Consider the following 22,188-nt stretch of genomic DNA (forward strand, 5'->3'; position numbering starts at 1 on the left):
GTCAGATGTTATATTTTCAGGGATTGAAAGAGAAATATGAGCTGAGTGATACCAGTTTTTATTATCTTATTTACAATTACGTCACTATATTGGGTCTTTATCCCTGGTATACTTAGTCATCCTTTTTCGATTTACTTGATGACTTTTTTTTATTCGAGGAGTTTAAATATTTGTCTCTATCCACATTGCATAAAACTCTCAGAAGTTAACTAAGATTGATACTTGTTGAATCTCAGCAGATAGGTGGAATAGTGAGGGGATTTTTTTGTATTGAACCACAAATTATACAATCGGGTTTCATACATGTCAGAAATATCCACGAATATGTACTTCAGGGAAATGCAATATAAATTCTTAAAGAGAGCAAATGTGTCCCAACAGTTGGCTTTTAAGGCTAAGCTCTCAGTATCTGAACTATGTGAAAAATATACTTTAGGAATGGCAATTTATCTCATGCGTTTTGGGCATGCCTACCTATTAATCGCTTTTGGGGGAAAGTTGTGGCTTATCTAGAAAAACTGTTGGGGGTACAGATCCCTTTTACTCCAAAGTTGTTGTTTGATTGCCTTCCCCCCATTGAGTATTTGGGGATTAGGTAATCGCTTGTTTAAAAAAAAAAAGTGTGTGCTGTGGGGAAAAAGTTAATTCTTATGCATTGGAGAGGAAAGGAGGTTCTGTCGTTTTGGCACTGGAGGAACCTTCTGTACAATATGATGCAAATGGACACTATGCTATCCCATGTCTCATTTAAGCACTTGGAGAAGTTTTTTGTCCATTTGGGAAAGATACATTCAAACTTTGCCACATCGAGCATGTAGTTTAATTTTGAATGCTTAAGTAATGTGATTTCATAAATGCTGTCTTTTTGTGAACACTGGTTGATTCTTTGTTTTTGCTCCTTACTTGTTGGGTGAGGGGAGGTGCTTTGGGGAGAGTTGGCTTTAATGTTGTTCTGTATATATATGATAATCCGAAATATGACGTTCGTTTCTATTGCTTGGTGTGCATAAGTCACATGCATATCAAGATTATGCATTATTTTCTTAATAAAAACCATTTGAACATAAATGGAGTTCCCTGTAGACGGTAAGATGAAAAAGCCATGATACATGGGAGGTGATATCTGCCAGAGCCAAACGGATCTATCTTTCTAACTCTGTAAAATCCCATGAACATGTGCTGTCTTATGAGGCCCTCAGTTTATTGTAGAGCTTAGTTGTAGCTAGGTAGTCGACTCTTCAATGAGGTGGGTAGTTTTAAGCATGGCTAATTCATCCTGCTGTCTATGGAGACCCCCATTTCTCCACAGACAGCAAGACAACAAGCAAGGCTGAATTAGCCATGACACATTAGGAGTCCCAAGCTGAGGGTTGTGTGGTGTAGCATTTAGAGCAAAAGCAATCAGATCCTCACTACTAGTGGATGAGCAGGTTGTGCAAAACTACTTATCCACAGCTATTTTCACTTCTTGAGAGATTGTCCAGCCATTAATGACACATGAAGATGTGACCTGATGACCAAGTTGGGGCTTTACAGATGTCTTCAATGGATATGGCTGTTAGATGAGCCACTGAGAGAGCCATGACTCTGACTTGATGAGCTTTGACTGTTGTGAAATCTGGAGGCTAGTCAGAATATAGTAATATGCAATACAGTCTGCTAGCCAGTTGGACAACATGCACTTGGCAATAGCTACTCCCAGACTATTAGAATCATAGGAGAAACATAGCTGAGAAGCCTGAAGATGTGGTTGATCCTCTTTAGATAATAGACTAAGGTCTTTTTACATTCTAATGAATAGAGGAACTTCTCTCCTGTGTGTGCATGGGGTTTTGGAAAGAACATATGCAAAACAATGGCTTGCTTCAAATGAAATGCAGAAAACACTTTTGGCAGAAACTTAGAGTGCAGAGCACAACTCTTTTGCAAAAACTATAGGTACAGAGAGTAATGAATCCAATGCTTGCAGCTCATTGACACTCTAGCTGAAGTGAAGGCGACTGGAAATACCAGGTAAGAAACTTTAAGGAAGTAGACTCATAGGGATGCTTCATCCGAGTCTCATATGCCACAAACTCTTCATGAATTTCAATGCCAACAGATGAATAGAGATCAACTTTTCATCCACTTGAGGTAAGCAGCAATGGCTTTGAGATGCACTTTGGCATACTAAGACCCAAAGAGGAAAGGGGAGGACAAGTACTGAAGTGGATCTTTTGGAGCACAGGCGAATGGGTTCAAGGTGTCTGCCTAATTCTCTTCTCAAGAGAATGCTCTTCTCAAGAGCATTTACTTAAAGTCCCATACCTGTCCTTACTTTTTAGAACTTAGGTTCAATCTTGTCTAACCGATCGAAGTTCCCCGTAACCTCTATAATGAACTCCCTGTGCTGATTATCATTTTTTTCCCTTTTTCGATATTCCCTATATTCCACTCGTTATGCTTGTTCAACTACAGTTCTACTCTAGTACAATTTTGTTAATTATGTTCTTATTGTTTGCTGTACAAGGTTTAGTTAAATTATGTTTTTATTGTTTGATGTAATTTCCAACTGTTGGTTCACTGTAAACCGAACCGATATGTACTTGTACATGATCTTCGGTATAGAAAAGTATTTAAATAAATAAAATAAAAATAATTCAAAAATGAAAAATACTTCCATTTAAAACTGTACTTTCTTCTGGTAAACTGCTTCCTGGCTGAAATTGCAAAGTCCTCAACCTCCTTAGATTGCGAGAGTGATGAGACTATCAAATATTCAACATCTATGCCGACCAATTGAGGGAGGGAAGATTCAGATAACATAAAAGAGGTGAGACAGAAATAAGGGCACCAACATGAAGGAAGGTAACTGCAAGGAGTCTCCTCCAAGTCCCCCCAATGCCTGTTCTGTATTAAGTGTACCGGTGTCCAATGCATCAATGATACATGCTTTGGTGGCACACCAGCTCTGACAAATAGTGCTTCTTCTGTGTCAGTGAGCCCCGCAGAAAGGGGAAGAGGCCTTTTGGGTTCACTGAGAGAGCTCGCTGGCTCCTGCGCTCAATGCTGCCACATCTTGCTCAACTCCTGAATTACAGCAGATCTGGAGCCTGCCACTGTAGTTGGCGGTGCTTTATGCAAGAAGTTCCTGCTTGACTTGGTGCTGAAGAAGCCCAAAAAAGATCCTGCTCTGAGAGGAGGAATGGCTCTGACTTTTCACTATCCTGCGAAGATCCTTCATCTTCCAGGCACTGTTCCTCTGGTATCTCAGCAACATTCAACCACAGACATAGCAGTTAGCTGAGTCATTATAGGGTCCCTGGCATCTGTAACAGATATTGTGGCCGTAGGTAATAGATATCTTATTGCCAAAAACACTATCCTTGAAGCCTCTGGAGGTGGTCGTCTTGGATTTGAACATCTTGGGTTATTCAGGTTTTTTCTTTTCATTTTTTTTTTGTTTTTGTAGCACTGAAAAGTGCTATTGAGAGGCTGCCAAGGCAGCAAGGCAACTCAAAAAGTGAAGTAGTTGAAGCAACAACTTCAGATTAGTCTAGAAATACAAAATAAGGAGAGAATGAGAAGCTTGAACAAGACTATGGGAGGCAGTGTGCATACAGTAGCTTCCATAAGTGCTCAATAGTAAAACTTTATTGAGCTAGAGTGATGTGTCTGTTCGGCACTGTCAGATGACATCACCCACATGTCATGGTTAATTCAAGCCTGTTTGTTGACGGAGAACAGGTGATTTCAAATTCTTACACAAGTTAGTATTTTAAGAATAGTGTACACGTCAAAATGCAGTCAGTTCTAAGTTATGTATAAATTGTTACAATTATTTCATGCTTAAAATATGTATTTTTAAAAATGAGTAGTGAAAGTATATCTGATCCTGCATTGCAAATATGTGTTCTTTAAGGGCAGAAAAATGTGGTATTATGAATTTTGTCTCCCATCACACAGATTATAAATTATAAAAATCTTAACATGCAAATTGTTTATCATGGACATTTTTGAAAGTTAGTTTTCAAGTGTTGATGATTTTAACTTAATGTTTTACGTTCCTGGTTTAAATTCTGGAAGCTCCAAGTGAAAATATTGATATGTTTAGCTTGCAGGTAGCAAAATTATTGGTTGCCTTTTTCTTCTTTTCCCCTCCAGACTGGAGAGTACCCAATACCCATACCAACTCTACATTACTCCCTCAACCAGCAGCACAGAACGCCCTAGCCCAAATGGTCCAGACAGACCTTTTCAGTGTCCAACCTGTGGTGTTCGCTTCACTCGCATCCAGAACCTAAAGCAGCACATGCTCATCCATTCGGGTAAGGCTAAGCATACGTTCCTCGTAAATCATTAATAGTTCTTTTGACCTGCTGCATCCATAGTATAAACCCATATATTTCAAAAAGTAAAATGCTTTTTAATCCTATTGCTCTCTAAATTTAATGCAAAGAAAAATGTATGTAAAAAAGGGTTGAATTAGCAAAAGTTTGAAAGCTGTGAGCAGAAGCACCAATCAAGGCTTCGACCTTAGGTACTGTTCATCTGTGCATATTTCACATACATTCATAATTTAATTATCTTTTTTTTTTTTTTTTTAATCTAAAGTGGAGAATTATTTAGTCTTGATCAAAAAAGATGGCCAGTATACAGGCTGACCCTGTGGAAAAACTGCCTTGGGAAATTTAAATATCAATAGGTGAACTGTTTGTTGGGTGTGATTGTGCAAGAAAGGGCTGAAGGAGGCTAGGAGCAAAGCAAATTTTTAAAAGTAACGGGAATGCTACTTTCATAGAAAATGTGGTAGTGAGAGCAATAGCAATAGTCCAAATTAGTGTTTTCCTGACACAGATCTGCATAGAATGCAATTTAATAAATGTACCTAATAAATCCCAACTAGGCTATTACTATCCTTCCCATATAGCCAAAGCATCATTTACTAAGAATATTTTCAAATTGCAAGGTGATCTTTTAAAGACTAAATTGCAAACATCTTTTAAAGACTAGTCTGACAAATTTATTTGAGACCCAGGCTACATTAGAACCTATATCACAGAGATGAAAGTTGCGAACTAGCAGCACTATATAATTAGATTTTAAGAGATGATATTCCTCTGAGTTTTATTATGTATTTTCTTTCAGGCATTAAACCATTTCAGTGCGACCGCTGTGGGAAAAAGTTCACGCGGGCTTACTCCCTAAAGATGCATCGCCTGAAACACGAAGGTAAACGCTGTTTCCGGTGCCAGATATGTAGTGCCACATTCACTTCCTTCGGGGAATATAAACACCACATGCGGGTTTCCCGGCACATTATCCGCAAGCCTCGGATTTACGAGTGCAAAACATGTGGCGCCATGTTCACCAACTCTGGAAATTTAATCGTGCATCTGAGGAGCCTGAATCATGAAGCGTCAGAGCTAGCAAACTACTTCCAGAGCAGGTGAGGTGCACAGCAACATCCAGAAAACAAACCCAGTTGGGGAAACTGCTTTACTAAAACCATCTCTTCCTGCTTTCTGGGTAATCTGATGTCTGTTAAAAGATTATCACTATAATTGGTATTCATTCATGTCTCAACTGCTGGATTTAATCTTTTGATATACCTTTTAGGTTTGGTTTTTCTATTGAATGCAGTGCTAGTTAAGAGGTGCAAGATTTAGGAACTTCTGTTTCCAGTATAGATGCAGAAAGATATGTAAAAAGCCTTTGAAATGAGCATGAGTAGTACAGGCTTCCTGCTCACTGTTTTAGCAGCATTTCTCAACCCTTGCTCTGGAGGGCTAATGAATTGGCTGGTTTTAGGCCTAGCTAATTTTTTACCTCTTTGCTGAGATTGAAAATGAAGATACCATAGAGTGAAATTTGGGATGGTTTTCTTACTATTCCCCATGTATTATCTGGGCTTCCATGTTCTCTTGAGTATGTAGCTACCTGCAGCAGGTTAAATTTGAAGGACTATATTGCCAATTTAATGAGTGCAATGAAGCAGTTTGCTTAAACAGCATCACCATAAAAATTGTACTTCATATTGCTTGCTGATTTATTAATCTTAAATAGGTAATTTATCTTTTTATCTATTTTTGTTTTTTCCTTTGTTCATTTTGAGTCCATTTGTGAATCCCCTTCATCTCATCACTAAAGTATTCCTATTCTACTGTATAAGCCATCTTTTCCTTTTTCTTAATAACTTCAGATTCCCATTATCTGATCTTAAAGTTCAGGATTCTGCTTTTGTTGCACCACTGTGTTTCTTCAAACAGGTTTTGTTTTTTTTTTAATTACTGGAAAATTTAATTATGATGAATAACACTACATGCTATTTTGGCAAGATCTCTGCTATTTATTTAATTAAGGTTCTTGGCAAATAATGATTGTGGGTTGTACATTTTTACCCTTTTTTTTTTCTGAGAGCAGTTGCATGTAAAAGAAATACATTCTAACTGGTGGTTCAGCAGATTTTATTATGAATAAGAGTATTTGTTTAAAGGTCTTAGAATATTGTAGACAGTTATCAAGTTACTCTTGAGTTTGAAACTTGTATTGGCTCTTTCACCTCGCCTTGGTTGCATAAGGTAATTTTGGCTTGTAGGATAATTTATATTATCAAAAACATTTACCCATAAAAATCTATTATGTTCTGCCAGAAAAGTAGAAACATATTTCTTCCTCAAATCTTGAACAGTCTACAGAAATATACACACAGCCATATGTTAACATGTGAGTTCAGCTGAGCACACTGTATTCTCCAAAGACAAGCTGGATGGCAGTCCTCACAAATGAGTGATATTCGATAGAGCCCGGCCAGGAACTTGTATATCAAAGTTCTAGAGCTTCCCCTGTGCCCTTCTGGGCATGTGCAGCATGCCATGATACCACACGTCATGTGGGGACCCCTTAAGTCTATTCTTTTCCGCGGAACTGGCAGGAATCGTTCATCATGGAATCCCATGGTCTTTTTTTCCCTCCCTTCTAGTGGCCTTGGGTTAGCATGTTGGTCATTTTTGTAAGTTTTTTTTTTTCCGTTATCGAGCCCAGGCAGTGCACCAAAGGCATCAACCAATTGTGGTTATAAAGACCTTCAATTTTGCTTCTTTGGTTTTTCATCCAGCCATATATAAACAGACCAGCAGCTTCAAATAATGTCACCTATGTGACCGGGTCCCCATGATGTGTCCTGTGGTTGGGAGCATCACATGACATCCCGGGGTGTCATTATTGTGTGAATATGACCCATAAGAGGTACCAGTTTTGGTTGGAGCTCCTTGAGAAAGCACTTCAAGTACCATAAAACCAGCCATCAGAATCTGCATAGACATCGATGGACCCAAGAACTGCACCAGACGCTGGTGATGCATCGACTTCAGGAGGGCATCAGAGTTCTTTGACATCAAGTATCGGGAAGGACCGTGGGGACAGACCATTGTCTGCCCCCTCCCTTCCATAGAAGGTAAAGGGTTCTTGGCTATGACATCTCAGAATTCCAATGGTGAGCATTGAGTGAAGGCCAAGAAGCATTGGTGTCTGTCTCTGTTGATGCATAATGATGAGAGTGGGGACCTTCTGGCTGCCACCTTAAATCATCCAAAGCATTCCTGCGGAGAGGAAAGCTCATTTTGAATGCAGTCTCAGAAACTGAGATAGTCTCAAGGGGTCCAGTTGTCTGCCATCAGTACTCTAGCTTCCCTGGAAGATGTGGCCTCCCATCCTTCCTCCCAGCCAGCAATCTTTGAGAAGGAGCTGGGCAGGAAGATCCAGTAGGCCATAGTCAAAAGAAATGTAGAGCATTCTTGCCCTGACAGCAAGAACATTTGTTTCAACACAAGCCAATGCCCATCTGCTGCTGGAGGCCCTATAGCTGCTGAGCAGTTGGGTACTAGTATCGATACCAATGTTGGTTCTTGGAGGGGAATCAGTGCTGATGTCAGCTGCTCCAGTGGAATCTCCACACCATTGGAAAGAGCAGAAAGGAAGCTTCCATGAGGTGTAGGAGTTCTCAGATTCCAGGCCCCAGTGGACAAGTGCTCCCCTCTCTGAGGCTTTGTTTGCAGGATAGGCAGTATCTGGGTCTTCACCTCTGGCAAATCAGTCAGGTTCAGACTTGTAGTACTCCTGGGAGTACGGTGTTAGATCTGGTGATATCTCTGAAGAGACATAATCACTAGATCTCCCCTCTCCTCCACCAGAAAGGAGGAAGTCCCCACCGGAGCAACTCTTCTTTATTAATATTGCACAAAGAATAAGGGAAGCTATTTCATTTTCTTTACTAAAGAAGGATGAGACCAGGAAAAAAAATGCTGGACATCTGGCACTTCATGGAGCCTTCTAAAGAGATCATGGTTGTACCACTACACAAATCCTTCAGGCGGTACAGATGAAAATGTATGACAACTCTCTGGGGCTTCTGTCAACAAAAAGGGGGACTTGATTTAACAAACCCAGAAGGCTCCCAGATTTGAAAAAGGCAGTAAGCGCACCAATCTGTGGTGGACAAATCTTCTATCAAGAGAGCCAGAAGTACTAGGACCTATTCTTCAGTGCCTCTAGGGAAGGATTCTAGAATCCTGGATACTCTTGGAGTAACGTTTTTCAGGGAGTTATGCTCAGCCACATAGCTTCTTACTAGCTCTTTAAGGGCCAATACATTCAGGACCTGATGAAGCAGATGCGAGAGATGGCAGAGCAGCTTCCTCAGAAGCAGTGCAATGATCGCCACTCACTGGTGTAAGGGCATGGAGCGTGAGAAAACAAAATGGTCAGGACAATCTTCGATATTTTCAAAATGGCATTGAGAGGCTACTATGGGGATTAGCACCTACAAACTCAAGCAGTCAAGCCTCATACCTCTGACCTGGTCCCCTTCCCTATGCACTGGAGGGAATCTCTTCGGAGACTGGGTCAAGGAAGTGGTGGCATAGATCAAAGAGCACTATGCAATACTTCAGCAACTCTCCTCGGCCACTCCAGACCCAACTTCCTCTGTCAGGAGGTATCTGAGCATGGGGTCAAGGCAGAACTTCCAGCCAAGGAAGCATTTTCCTTCACCCACTCTTTCATACTCAACAGGCCTCTCACTCTGGTTCAAAGCAGCAGAGGGCTTCTAAGCCAGAATCAGCACCCCAGTCAAATCTTGGGATGGGGTTTTGACTAGATCACAGAGAGCATAACCCGGATCCCAGTGCCCATGCAGGAAGACCTTCCTGTTAGAGGCAGGCTAAGGTTTTGCATAAACCATTGGCCCAATGTAACTTCACACTTTGTGGGTCCTCGGCATAATAAGAAAACAGTACAGATTATATCCATTGGTTGTCCTCCATATCTGCCTTCAGACTCCACTTAGGGAAAATGGCCACATCAGGAATTGCTGCATTAGGAACTCTCCTCTCTCTTGATCCTATTCTATGAAGTTGAGATTCTGCTCCAAGTACTTCCTGATTCCAAAAATTATAGGAGGACTTCATGCTATTCTAGACCTAATAATCTTGAACAAGTTTCTGAAGAGAGAAGTTAAAGATGGTTTCCCTGCGCATTATAATTCCCTTTATTGCAGAGGGAGGACTAGCTGTGCGCTCTCAATCTCAAGGATGCTTATGCCCACATAGAGTTCTGAGATTATTTTTCCTCCTTTCAGGATGTTGCCTCAAAGGAAAGGAAGGGTGAGGTTCTTTTCCTCCATGACCTCACTTCCATCAGATCAGAGAACCATTGAGGAGTTTGCGTCAACCGAAGCATTGAGGACCTCGAGGCCCGTTGGAAGGGCAGAGAGAGGAGCTCTGCTCTCCCCAGAAGATATCTCTTAGCTTGTCAGATGCAAGAAGATGCCGGATTTGATGGACGTGCAGTGATGCACTCACCAACGGCACCATAGGGGGAGCAATTGGCGTTAATATTTCTTCAAAGCTTGGTTTTGTTTCCCTGCCAGTTCGCGTAGATTTGAAGGACTCTGGTAGAATCACTGTTTCCTGAAATCTCAATCCAGCAGATGTTCAGGCATCACATTCAGCTCTGGTTGAATGTTTACTGCCTTCATTCCTGCTAAACTGGTAGTTGTGATGCTTGAATCGTCGTGAGATTTGGTTGCCAGTTTGACCCAGTCATTGATAGACCATTCCAATAGGGTCAGGATGTGTGTGAGAATGGATTCTGTCGCTCAAGACCATCAACATATTCTATCAGAACACTGAAAAGCTGCAATCTATGGGATAAGATATACAGCAACTTCAGGCTGTTAATTCAGTGATTATACATAAGCGGGGTTTTCTGTCTAGAAGGGTTGAGAATCAATTTAGACTTTAAATGGCTGCCAGTTGGTTTATACCACTTGTGATGACACACCCAGCATCAACTAGTTATATCATGAAAGCAATATTACCTCTGTACAAGTCTCGGGGGAAACACCACCTTTACTACTGAATGTATTTGTGGAGACCACATCTACAAAAGGACATGGATTAATAGGAAGCAGTTCAAAAGAGAGCAACCAAAATGGTGCACTATGGTAAAACAAAATCAATTGCAAAGGTCCATGTAAAACAAACCAGAAAAAAACAATTTAAACAGGAAAAGTTCAATAATTCCAAAATGCCAAATCTTTATTGAAATGTCAGTCCCCTAACACGACCGTGTTTCACAAGGGCTGCATCGGGAGGGACCAAATACATGTGGTAAAATAAAGCGGCATTACATTCTTGAGAAATGTGTCCCATTAAATACATCAAGGGGAATTTCCAGAGGATAATTTGGGAGGTTGAACCAATTACAATTGGAAGAGCACTGATCTAATGTGTATGAAGAAGGATGTTAAATCGTAGAAACAGTGGCAGTAAGAAGCAGGTTGATCAAAACCACTGTATCTCATGTATGTGAAGTGCCTTTAAATGTGCACTAGTGAGGTGTCAATATATGAAAAGTCACTCGGGGTTATTTAGTCTGAGGCATTCGGTCAAGATTCAGGAATGATCCCTCAATATAAGGAGAACTTGTATTTAAACAATCAAGGTGCAGCTGAAGCTGGTACAAAGTTAAGCAAAGGACCTCTGCAATTGATTTTGCTACTCACCTGTTGGATTGTGTTCATATTAGTGTGCATGCCCATCGTTCCACACTTCATTATGGGTTTATGCAGTATGGCATAAGCCATATAGAGAGAGACTGAGCAAACTAAAGATCTTTGATAAGGGAAGGTAAGCCTGTTCTATAGCTTAAAAAGTTCAAGAACAGAGTGTCATATGAAACTGAAGGGAACAAAGTGAGAAAACACTTTTTGACTGATAGGGTGATGGATACATGGAATAGACTTTCACCAGAGGTGGTACAAACCAAAACAGTGGCAGAATTCAAGCATTTTCAAGATAGATACAAAGAGACTTAGTGGCAGAGGGAGAGAGGAAGACGACAGATCAATAAGACCTGTGACAGCAAAATAGATGAGCATAAATGGCAGACTGTGTAGACCATATCTGCCACAATTTTCTAAATGGGGCCATGATTCTGGAAACTATCAGTTTCTTAGCATTCAGACAGGTTAATCCACACCAGTGGGTTATGCACCTGTACCAGCAGATGGAGACGGAGCAAAGCTGACATAATGGTATATATACCCCTGCACCAATATCAGCCTGCCAGTATTCGCTGTCTCCAGCAGATGGACGTGCATTTCTCTATAGGGGATTGCTTGTTTAAAAAAAAAAAAAAAAGAGGATATTTATGCACCATTTCTGAGGTGATACCTTATAGTCCCTCCCTCATTTGAGTTCTCCTGAGGTGTTATCTCATGATCCCTTCCTCAGTCAAGAGTCTTAAGTCTAGTAGCTGGTTTTCTGGTGTGGACTTAGCTGCCAGGAGAGAACAGCTGAAAGGCTAGTGGATGTAGGAAGCCGAGCGTGGCAGTGAAGGCATTAGCCCTCTCCCCACGAACCTGGAGACAGGACTCTGTAATCGGCCGAGAAGAGCTGAGTTTAGGTAAGGATTAAAAAAAAAAAAGTAGAAGGAAATGAGAGATAATATAGAGATTCCTCTCACCTTCTTCTATTCTGGTCTCCAAGCCTCGGCGGGCCGATTCGACGTTTGCCTCCACTACCGTGAGGGGCTGGGGAGTCACAGCAGTTTTGGCAGGTTGAGCGGCCTTTTGGGCTAGGCCCTGCTCTCAGGCTTTCTGAGTTGCTGCGTGGTAGGCCGCAGTGGCATTCATGTGCTTTTTTTTTCTGCACAGGTCTGCTGCGAAATAGTACCCGACGTTGATTCACACCTGCACATCCAGGCTGGGTGTCCACCTGGGCCACATGGTTGGGCATACGCGCTTATACTAGTAAATGTCCTATGCTTGGGCATCCCAAATTTTGAACGTTCCATGTGTGGGTATCCTAAAAATGTGGATGTCCTAAATTTGGGTGCGCTGTACAGGTTCGCCTTGTATAGACGCACACTTAAATAAATGCATAATTGTCAGTCACTTGTTGTAAGTGTGCTGCTAGTGGATATTTTAATCCATGGTGCAAGTAAAGAAGCCTAAGTGCTATGCGATTTTTTTTTTTTTTTTCACTTCTGCCATATATAAATATTTTGCTGGCATATATGTGATTTCCCTGCTGCAATACAGCTTGGGGTTCCCATTAATCTTGTCAGGACTGTTCAGAGCCTCAGGGAAAGTTTTCTCCCACTGTTTTTGCTGAGCCCGAACCTTCCCAGCTGGATGTAGGAATGGGCCTGGAAGAGGATCTGTCTGTTTTCGCTTGGTTTTGAGGCCCCCTTAACTGGCTTTCAGCAGGGGAGGTAACTCAGTGGGCACTAATCCGATATCCTCATATTTTGGTATGGATCTTTCTACCCTTCCTTGGATGGAATTGTTTCAAGTAGTCCTTTCTATAAGTGCATTTGGCGGAGCTGGCCAACCTAAAAAAAAACTTTAGGATCGCAGGCTGCGGAACCTTGCAAGTCTGGTTCCGCGGGTAAGCGTTTGGAGTATGTCTGTCTGCTACGGGTCTCTCTCTAATGGGGACCCAGGTAGCAAGGATGACGAAAGCGATCCTTAGGATTCTGAAATAGAGATAAGTTGCTGGCTCTTCTCACCTTGATACAGAAGATGATGGGGAATACCGGGTGTGGATTCCATTTTGGAGCCAAAGAAGTTACTTCCCCATTATGGATGCTGTTCAAGGATTGATGATCTTGGATGGGACACTTTGGAAGCTAATTTTAAAAGGGGACAAGCCTCGGTAGAGAGAGAGCAATTGCATTTTCTAAAATGGGAATGTGCTGGTGTGTTCTGTCAACAAGCAGATGATCATACCTGTGGAAGGGGGAGCAGCATTGAAGGATGTAGATAGCCTCTTGCTGCTCCTTAGTGACTGGCGCTTGTCTGATCCGATCTGAGGGAGTTATTTTTTAGTCTTATTGGATATTTCAGCAGCCTTCGACATGGTGGACCACCATATCTTACTTTCTCGTCTTAAAGGGATTGGAATACAAAACACTGTTTTAAACTGGTTCATGTCATTTTTAAACATCCGGCTTTTTCATGTAAAGATAAAAAATACATACTCCAGTAATTTACCTCTAGAACAGGAGTACCGCAAGGTTCCACGCTTTCCGCCACACTTTTTAACATTTATTTTTTACCAGTTTGCCACTTTCTATCAGGGCTTGGTCTTAATTTCTAGATTTATGCCGATGACATATAGTTCCTTGTCCCCATAGATGTGTCTAAAGAGAAATCTCTTAAAACTATAGCAGTGTATTTAAACGCGATTAATCAACTACTCATACCTTTGAAGCTTATCCTTAACACAAATAAAACCAAGATACTACTATTGGAACGCAAATGTATGGAAACTGAAATTCCACCAATATGTCTCAGCAATAATTTCAAGTTAAAGCCATCCTTATTTGTTAAGGACCTAGGTATTACTCTAGATACGGAACTAGGATTAAAAAAACACATCGCACTGAAAATAAGAGATGGTTATCTTAAGCTCCTTAGCCTTAGAAAACTGAAACCTCTTCTGGACCCTAAAGATTTTAGAACTGTTCTACAATCCCTGATATTATCTAACATTGACTACTATAATGCTTTATTGCTTGGTCTCCCTCATATTACGACAAGACCACTGCAAGTTTTACAAAATGCGGCAGCAAGGGTGCTATCTGGGATAAAGAAATGTAATCACATCACCCCTATTTTAATTTCGCTACACTGTTGCCCATGCAATATAAAGTAGCTTGCATCCTCCACAACAATATATGGAAATAACAGAAAGGCTAAACTTTGCCATTCGACTACATATACCACAAAGGAACCTTCGATCCAGTAATAAAGGTCTCCTATCAATTCCTACAATTAAATCAGCAAGACTTAGCGAAGTCTGAGAGAGCAATTTCTATCGCAGGTCCCAAGCTTTGGAATACCCTGCCATCCCATCTACGGCTGCAAACTGACACCAAGAAATTTAAATCTGACTTAGACATGGCTATTTACATGTGCCTATGCTGAGTCAGGTTAACCAATCAGCAAGTTTTGAATCTACATATATCTTTGTTTTCAGTTCTATTGTACTGTTTTAATTTTATTTTATTTTTTTGATGCTTTGTATTACTATTTATTGAGTTATTAGTGTTTTATAATTACTTCTAGATTCATTTAATAACTAGTTATTTTAAGCTACACATATCTTAGTTGATATTAGCCATTATTATTTATATTTATCATTTTATTGTATTTCCTGCTTTTATTGACTGTACACCGTTGTGAAGGTTTTATTGCTGATGTGACGGTTTAAAATAAACCATAAACCATGTATCTTGTTTGAATACCAAGGCAGTGATGAAACCGGCCACTGCCTTTTTGGTGGATGCAGGCTGAACCTGGTTCATACTTCTGTCAGAGGAATGGCTTCAGGGATAGAAGCCAGGCAGCAGCTATGGCTGAGCCATTGTTCAGCCGATACAGTTTCAAAGTTTAATCTTATGGAATTGCCCCTTAAAGGATCACTCTTGCTTTGGAGTGAGTTAAAAGAAAAAAAAAAGATGGCCAATAAATGAGTCCAGATTCCTCGGTTGCTAGAAGGGTGGCTTCTCAGAGGGTGGCCCCTGAGTAGGGCTCAGTCCTTTCGGCCCAGATGGGGCACAGGCTTGGGTGGAGGTGCCTCCCGGGCTCCTCAGTGAAGATTTGTGACCCATCTCACAGAGCAGGAGATAAGGTGTCTCCTATCTCCTTTTAATTGGAAGGGGATCAAGTTCACAACTGGAACTCTGAAGTGATAAGGGAAGGTTATGCGCTATAGCCTTCTCTGCATCCCTAGGGATGTCTTCACAGCATATCTCTCCATCTCCTCATAGAAGAGGCAGGCAGTGGAGTTTGTTGCCAAGGCTCCTGAACTGATGGGCCGTGATTCCAGTGCCTAGGTCACTAGAAGATATGGGCCTTTATTCATTATTCCTGAGAAGGAAGGTTCCCCTTGCCTCATCCTGGACCAAAAAAGAGGGTCAATCGTCATTAGCGAGTGACTCTATTCCATATGGAAACCTTAAGCTCGGTGATAATGGCAATACAGTCAAGGGAATTTCTACATTTCTGGATCTGTCAGAGGCATATCTACATATGCCCATTCGGCTGGAGCATCAGCAGTTTTCTGCAGTTCGTAATTTTTTGATAGCTACCTTTCGGTCTAGCCACTGCAACCAGATCCTTTGCCAAGGTCAGGCTGGTAATAGTGGCAGGGTTGAGAGGGGATAGCATTCTGATTCCCCCGTACCTAGTTTGGTTAATGCGGGCCAAGAGCCTGGAAGAGAGTCTTCAGTCCTAGAGTAAAATGATCTTCTGGCCAAGAGCAGTCTACAGCCATCTCAGACGTTGAACTATCTCTTGTGTTCGTTTCAACACGAAGCAAGGCAGAACATTCCTACCGGAAGGCCACATTCAGAAACTGCTGGCACAGGTGTGGCTATTGACCAAGTTATTCCTCCTGACAGTGTGGTCTTACCTTCAGCTGCATCAGTCTTGATGGCAGCCACCCTGGAGGTGATTGCATGTGTATTTATTTATTTAGAAGCTTTTATATACCGATGAACATTGGGAACATCTCATCGGTTTACATTAAACAAACTGTAGCTAAACAAGCTTTACAGTGAAACAATAGAAAAAGCGCATAGACTTGATCAACAGTGATCAAGTTAACAAAATATACAAGGGGGGAAACCAACTAGAGCATAGGGAATACTGAACAATTTGCAGATTATGTGTAATCAATAAATAGCCATTTACATGTAGAATGCCATAAGTTAGAGGAGTAGGGGGGGGAGGAAAGTTGCTATGAGTATGATTGTCTGAAGAGGCAGGTTTTCAGATTCTGCTTAAATTTTTTGGGCAAGGCTCCTGCCGAAAGAATGGTGGGAGCTTTTGTTCCATAGGACGGGTCCAGCTAAAGATAATGCCCGAGCTTTAGTGGATTCAGTTTGTACTGTTTAGGTGAGGGGATGCGAAGAGTAGCTCAGTGTTGTTGCCTTATTGGTCTGTGTTATGAAAAGTAAGGTGTTCGTGAACCAGTGCATGTTTTGGTTGTGGAGTGCTTTGTGGATGAGGGTGAGAGTTTTGTATGTTATTCTTTCAGTGACAGTATGCCAATGTAGATGTTTTAGAATAGGGGTGATGTGGTCTCTTTTGTGTGTGTTAGTGAGGATCCGTGCAGCAGCGTTTTGGAGTAATTGCAGTGGCTGCAGCGTGCTTTTGGGTAAACCTAGGAGCAGGGTGTAAGGATGCATATGCATTCTCTTCAACACATATTGTTTGCACAATATCTTGGGACTAAATGCAGTTTCAGTTACCGGTGTAGGTCAGCATCCAACAGCAGCAGTGGTTGAAAGCGGATGATTCAAGGAAGGGTGTTCCCTACAGACCCCAGAATGGCTGATACACACAACAGATGTGAACCTCCAGGGTTAAGGGACTCACTGTCAGAAATTGATAGCGCAGGGGCTCTGCAATGCAGAGGACTCTCTAGGGCATCACTTTTCTGAAAGTATATGCCGTTCTGCTGCCATGCTTGCAGTTCGTTGACCGCTCGCAAGACAAGTGGACCGAGAAAGGTCCAACTATTCGACGACTATGGTTTGTCAATAGCCAAGGAAGCCCTAAAGTCCAACAAGTGTCGTGGGACATGGTCCAGCTCAGGAACTGAGCAGAGCTATATCTTCAGGAGATCTCTGCCTTCCACATAACGGAAAAGGGCAATGTAAGAGCCAGTTTTTCTCAACAGGCTGAGACTGGGTAGAGAGAATGGGAAATATCAGATGAGGCATGCCAGTTCATAGTGGCCCTCTGGAGTCTACTGCTTTTAGACTTCTGGCGATATCGTACAGCACGAAGGCAGGAGTGGCTAGAAGGCAAACTTCGGTATGCCTTTTCTCCGTGGCCCATGTTGGGGCAGAGTGATTCAAAAGATCTAAAGACACATGGAATTGGTGTTTCTAGTGACTCCAGGTTGGCCCCAGGAGGCTGTGATATACACAATTGTGGAGGTTCCTAGTGAACTCTCCTTCCGGTTTACCATCCACAGGGACCTGCTAGGACAAGGACCTGTTCTTCACAAAGATCCGGCTTGATTTTGTCTTATGGTATGGCCCTTGAAAGGGCTCGGTTGCTGAAGCATGATTTTCCACTGCTGTGTTTTACACCTTGCTTCAAGCTCAGAAGTTTCCACTTCTTTAGCTTATGTTAGAGTTTGGAGTGTGTTTGAGTCTTGGTATAAGGAACGAGGCATGCTTCCTCATTCGATGAAGATTCCGCTTATTTTGCAATTTTTCCAGGATGGGTTCCTTAACTCCTTGAAGACGCAGGTGGCAGATCTTGCCCGGTTTCAGGATCAGCTGAATGGTAGACCCTTGTCAGCCCATTCAGATGTGGTCTGGTTTTTTTAAGTAGGTGAGGCATCTTCATTCTCCCTTACAGTTTCCGGTGCTCTTATGGAACCTTAATCTGGTTCTAGAACTTTTGGGCAAGTTTCAATTTTTGGCCACTGTCACCTCTCCTTGAGTCTGAGTTTGAGGACAGCATTATCATGGCAATTTGTTCTGCACATGGTTTCATGCTGCAGGCCCTTCGACTGGGGACCGTTCCTGTGGGTGTCTCCAGGGGTGGTCCAGCTTCAGTCTTTTCTGGGGTTTTTTGCCAGAAGTGATCTCTGACTTTTGCTTGGATCATTCATTTTCCCTGCCAATGCTGGACAGGGAGAGCGAGAGAGATATGAACAAATATGCTCTGTTACGGACCTTGGATGTCAAGAGGCATCTGATGAGGTAGTTGGAGGTTTCTAAAACTCTCAAGAAAACTGACCGCCTGTTTGTTCTCCACGATGTCAGTAAACAGGGTGAGTTGGCGTCGTGGGCTGCCAAAGGCTGCTGGATTAAAGAAGTTATCACAGTCGCACTTGTGTATACTGAGCAGCCATTACCTAGACAGGTTAGGGCTCATTCCACTAGGGCTCAAGCAGAGTCATGGGCAAAGAGATCGTTGTGTCTTGTCGAGTTTTGTCAAGCTGTGACATGATCCTCCATTATATACCTTTCCAGGTATTGCTGCCTGGATGTGCAGACCCGGGAGGACAAAGCCTTTGAGCGTGCGGTGTGAGTTGGACCAAGGGCAGCCTCCTGCCCTATTCGGGAGTAGCTTTGGTACATCCCACTGGTATGGATTAACCTGTCTGAATGCTAAGAAATGAGAAATTACTACTTACCTGATAATTTCCTTTTCTTTAGTTGAAGACAAGTTAATCCACCTTCCCGCTGATGGCTGCTGGTCTGTGGTACTATTGTCCTCCTGAGTGGCTGAATTTCCAGGGATGACTGGTAAGTGTCCGTTTTCAGTCCCTTTGTCAGAGCTCAGTGTTCTCCATTATCTGAATGCTTGAGTGGTTGTCTGATAGTTATCAAACATTTTTAGTCTGCGTGTATATATATATATATATATATATATATATATATACACACCATGACGTCAGCTTTGCTCTGCTCTATCTGCTGGTAGAGGTGCATAACCCACTGGTGTGGATTAACCTGTATTCACTAAAGAAAAGGAAATTATCAAGTAAGTAGTAATTTCTCATTGTAAACATCTGCTCTTTTTCACTTTTGTAGTGTGATAGTATGAACTTAGTTTCTGACCTTACTGTATGAGTAAAGTCCAACAGGGACATCAGAAGCTGAGTTCCTACTACTGCAATAATGGTTGTTTTGTTTCTTTGTTTGTTTTTTTAACAAGATTTCAAAATTACAGCCACCTTCTGCTGTTTATTGTAAGGTTTATTTATAGTAATTTGTATTCATAATACTTGCAATGAATGTGTGGAAATAGAGAATCTTAATATTGCTACCCTAGCTCCATATCATAACTTTGTAAATTTGCTGAGTATTGCTGATATCCTTGCTATGTTTAATTGTAATCTTTCTCTCCCCCTTCCTTTATCTTTTTTCTTCCTAGTGATTTCCTAGTCCCAGATTACTTAAACCAGGAGCAGGAAGAGGCTCTCGGGCACTACGAGCTAGCAGAGCACAGTTTTGAGAGCAATGCCTCTGTTCAAATGCCTGTTATTTCACAAGTCTCCTCGACACAGAACTGCGAAAGCACTTTCCCCTTGGTGTCTCTGGGAGGGCTGGTAGAAAAGGAGGAAGAAGAGGAATTACCAGAGCAGCCAAAACCTAGTGCCATTTCGGAGAACCCTAGAGATGACCCCCCAAAAACGGAGCTATCTGCTATTGCTATTGAATAGTAGCAGTTTGGTTGTTTTGGTTTGGTTTTTGTTGTTCTTTGGAAAGTGCCTGTGTTTGGTCCTGTTCATTTTAATTTAATTTTTATATTTGAGGAAGAAAAACAAAAAGGAAATACTGACTTTTTAATAAACTTTTAAGCTATGTATCAAAACAGCAAACATTAATGTAAGATTTTCACAACAAAGTTTTACTTTTTTGGGGAGGAAAACCCTTTGAAGACTGAATGCACAACAATTTCCCCTAGACAAATCATAGAAGCTGTGACAGACTTGTTCCTCTAATGAACTCCCAAACTAAAAACCATGGATCATTTCTCCTTTCACCATACTAGTGAATTTTTTATAATCTATCTTGCATCGTAGCAGATTCTAACAGGGAGAAAAAATAATAATTATCCGTTTATTTCAAAGAACACGTGTAGAAAGTGGTAAATGTGACTTTGGAAGGCTTTCGGAGTAGATGTTGCTCATTTGTCTACCAGTAATGTCATGTCATAGGTTAACTGCAGTGCAGACAAGGCCTTTAGAGAGATGTATCAAAACATTCATCATTAAAAGATTGTTTAGCTCTGATGAGAGTAAATAAAACAAAAAGAAAGCTCATTTCAATTATTGGTTCCCAAACTCTGATTGGGGACCCCCACCAAGCCATTTGTAGTCTTACATGGTTGGTGGGAGGGGAAGCAAAGGTAATATAAAAAAGCCAAATGTGTCTGCTGTTTGCAGATTTAGGCCCTCTAAGTCAAACTGTATGTTTCAATGAATCTCTACATGAACAGAAGTTGACTGAAGCTGGTTAAAGGTGTAGACTCCAGAGTAATCTTAGGAAATATTTATTTACAAAGAGGAAAATGGATACATGGAACAGCCTACCAGTGAAGGTGGTAGAGACACCTGAATTCAAGAAAGTATGGGATAAATAAAGAGGATCTCTCAGAAAGTGATGGGAATTATAATGCTAAATTAATTGGGCAATTGTCAGACTAGATGGGCCATAAGGTCTTTTTGTGCCATCTTGTTTCTCTGTTTCTAACCTCTACATGGTATAGTTAAACATGATGAAAAAGAGAGCGAAATCACCAATGTAGAGGTGATTTAAAAAATTTTTTCAAAAAAGCTATTGTGCATGCACCAGGTCTGCTAACAGAAACCAAAAAAATATAATTTAGCGGTAACGTTGGATATCTCAACCTTGCAGCTCAAATACTAGAGTATGCAGAGCTTATGGAATTCATCTTTTACCCAAAACAGTTTTTTATGATTACCACACTAAAAGCTGTGTAAGTGCAACAGAAAAGTGGTAATTCCTTATGACTCAATAATTTAGGAAAAAAGTACACCCACAACACAGTTCAGAGAGCATATATGTATCTTGTTATAAAACCTTGTTGCAAAAAAAAGTTATACACCAGAATCTCTAGTGCATATTACTAGCCCACTGTATGATTAACAATCCCAGCACTGGAAAATGATTCCATAAACAGCCTGCTTTAGGGGAAATAAAAAGACTACTTAGCTGGCGCAGATCAGTGAAGGTTCAATCCCAGCCATGGTCACAGGCTACCATCAAAACATGGTCCATTAATATGGCACCGTCCATGAGGTTCGAGATTGAACTTTTATTGATCTGCACCAGCTAAATAGTTTATTTCCTTTTTGTAGCATTCCCTTGCTTTGTGAGAGTAAACTGTCTTTACTTGCAAATGCTCAGACAGTTGCTTTGAGGAGCCCATGGTTTTTGAAAGTAGTCCAGAACAGTCACAAACAGAGGTTTGATTAATTGAAGGCCTAATGAGTCAATTAGCTATTTGGGCCTTTTTAACTTAAAAAAAAAAAAATGGAGCAGTGATTCAACTGGAAGGGTGTCCAAACTTTTCCATATGCCATAATCACTTTAAGGCAAACTTTCAAATAAATACATGTGGTGGCATATACGTGCTTATATAGCCATGAGCGGCTCTGTTAGTATTTTATAACCCGTGCATATGATATATGTGCCTATGCGCAAATACATGCATTGAAATAATTTATATCTGATTGAACATGCATTTTCCTTACCTGTTTTAAAAATGTGTATATTTTACACATGAAAATAAAGTAGAACTTGAATAAGTCAGTGTATTCTAAAACATGTGCATGTCAAGGAAATTACCAGTTTTGCTAATTAATCCACCATTTCGCTAACTCTCCTGGTTCGTCAGCTTGAACTCCTCCCAGTTCACCCAGACCTCCCACCCACTCAGTACTACACAATAAGCAAGTTTAATATTAAATACACAAATACTGTCCTGAAGCAGCCTTTTGTGACATGCTGATCATAGTCTGTGGTGTGGCGGGTCAGCTCCCATCACAAAATAAGCCTTTTAAGAAAAATATAAAACTCAAAACTTTTCTGTGACTTGATTAATAAAATTGGATGGTATTGGAAGGCTTTTTAAACTAGTGA

The 22,188-nt window shown here is 41.2% G+C and overlaps 1 protein-coding gene across 2 annotated transcripts in view; it reads left to right on the forward strand.

The window, feature by feature from the left end:
* The window catches only part of ZBTB44 (zinc finger and BTB domain containing 44), a 104,623-nt gene extending 82,992 nt beyond the window's left edge, over positions 1–21,631 (forward strand). The window contains exons 6-8 of one of the 2 annotated variants that reach the window (XM_029573407.1): positions 4,144–4,307; positions 5,128–5,211; positions 19,454–19,596. In XM_029573407.1, coding sequence (XP_029429267.1) covers positions 4,144–4,307; positions 5,128–5,211; positions 19,454–19,464 — 259 coding nt within the window. In that variant the 3' untranslated portion in view covers positions 19,465–19,596. Of the gene's footprint in view, positions 1–4,143; positions 4,308–5,127; positions 5,429–19,453 lie in introns of both variants that reach the window. The other variant, XM_029573406.1, reaches the window with a different exon arrangement.
* Positions 21,632–22,188: the final 557 nt, after the last annotated feature.

The sequence above is a fragment of the Rhinatrema bivittatum genome, chromosome 12 (assembly GCF_901001135.1).
Source record: "Rhinatrema bivittatum chromosome 12, aRhiBiv1.1, whole genome shotgun sequence".
NCBI classification, from domain to species: domain Eukaryota; kingdom Metazoa; phylum Chordata; class Amphibia; order Gymnophiona; family Rhinatrematidae; genus Rhinatrema; species Rhinatrema bivittatum.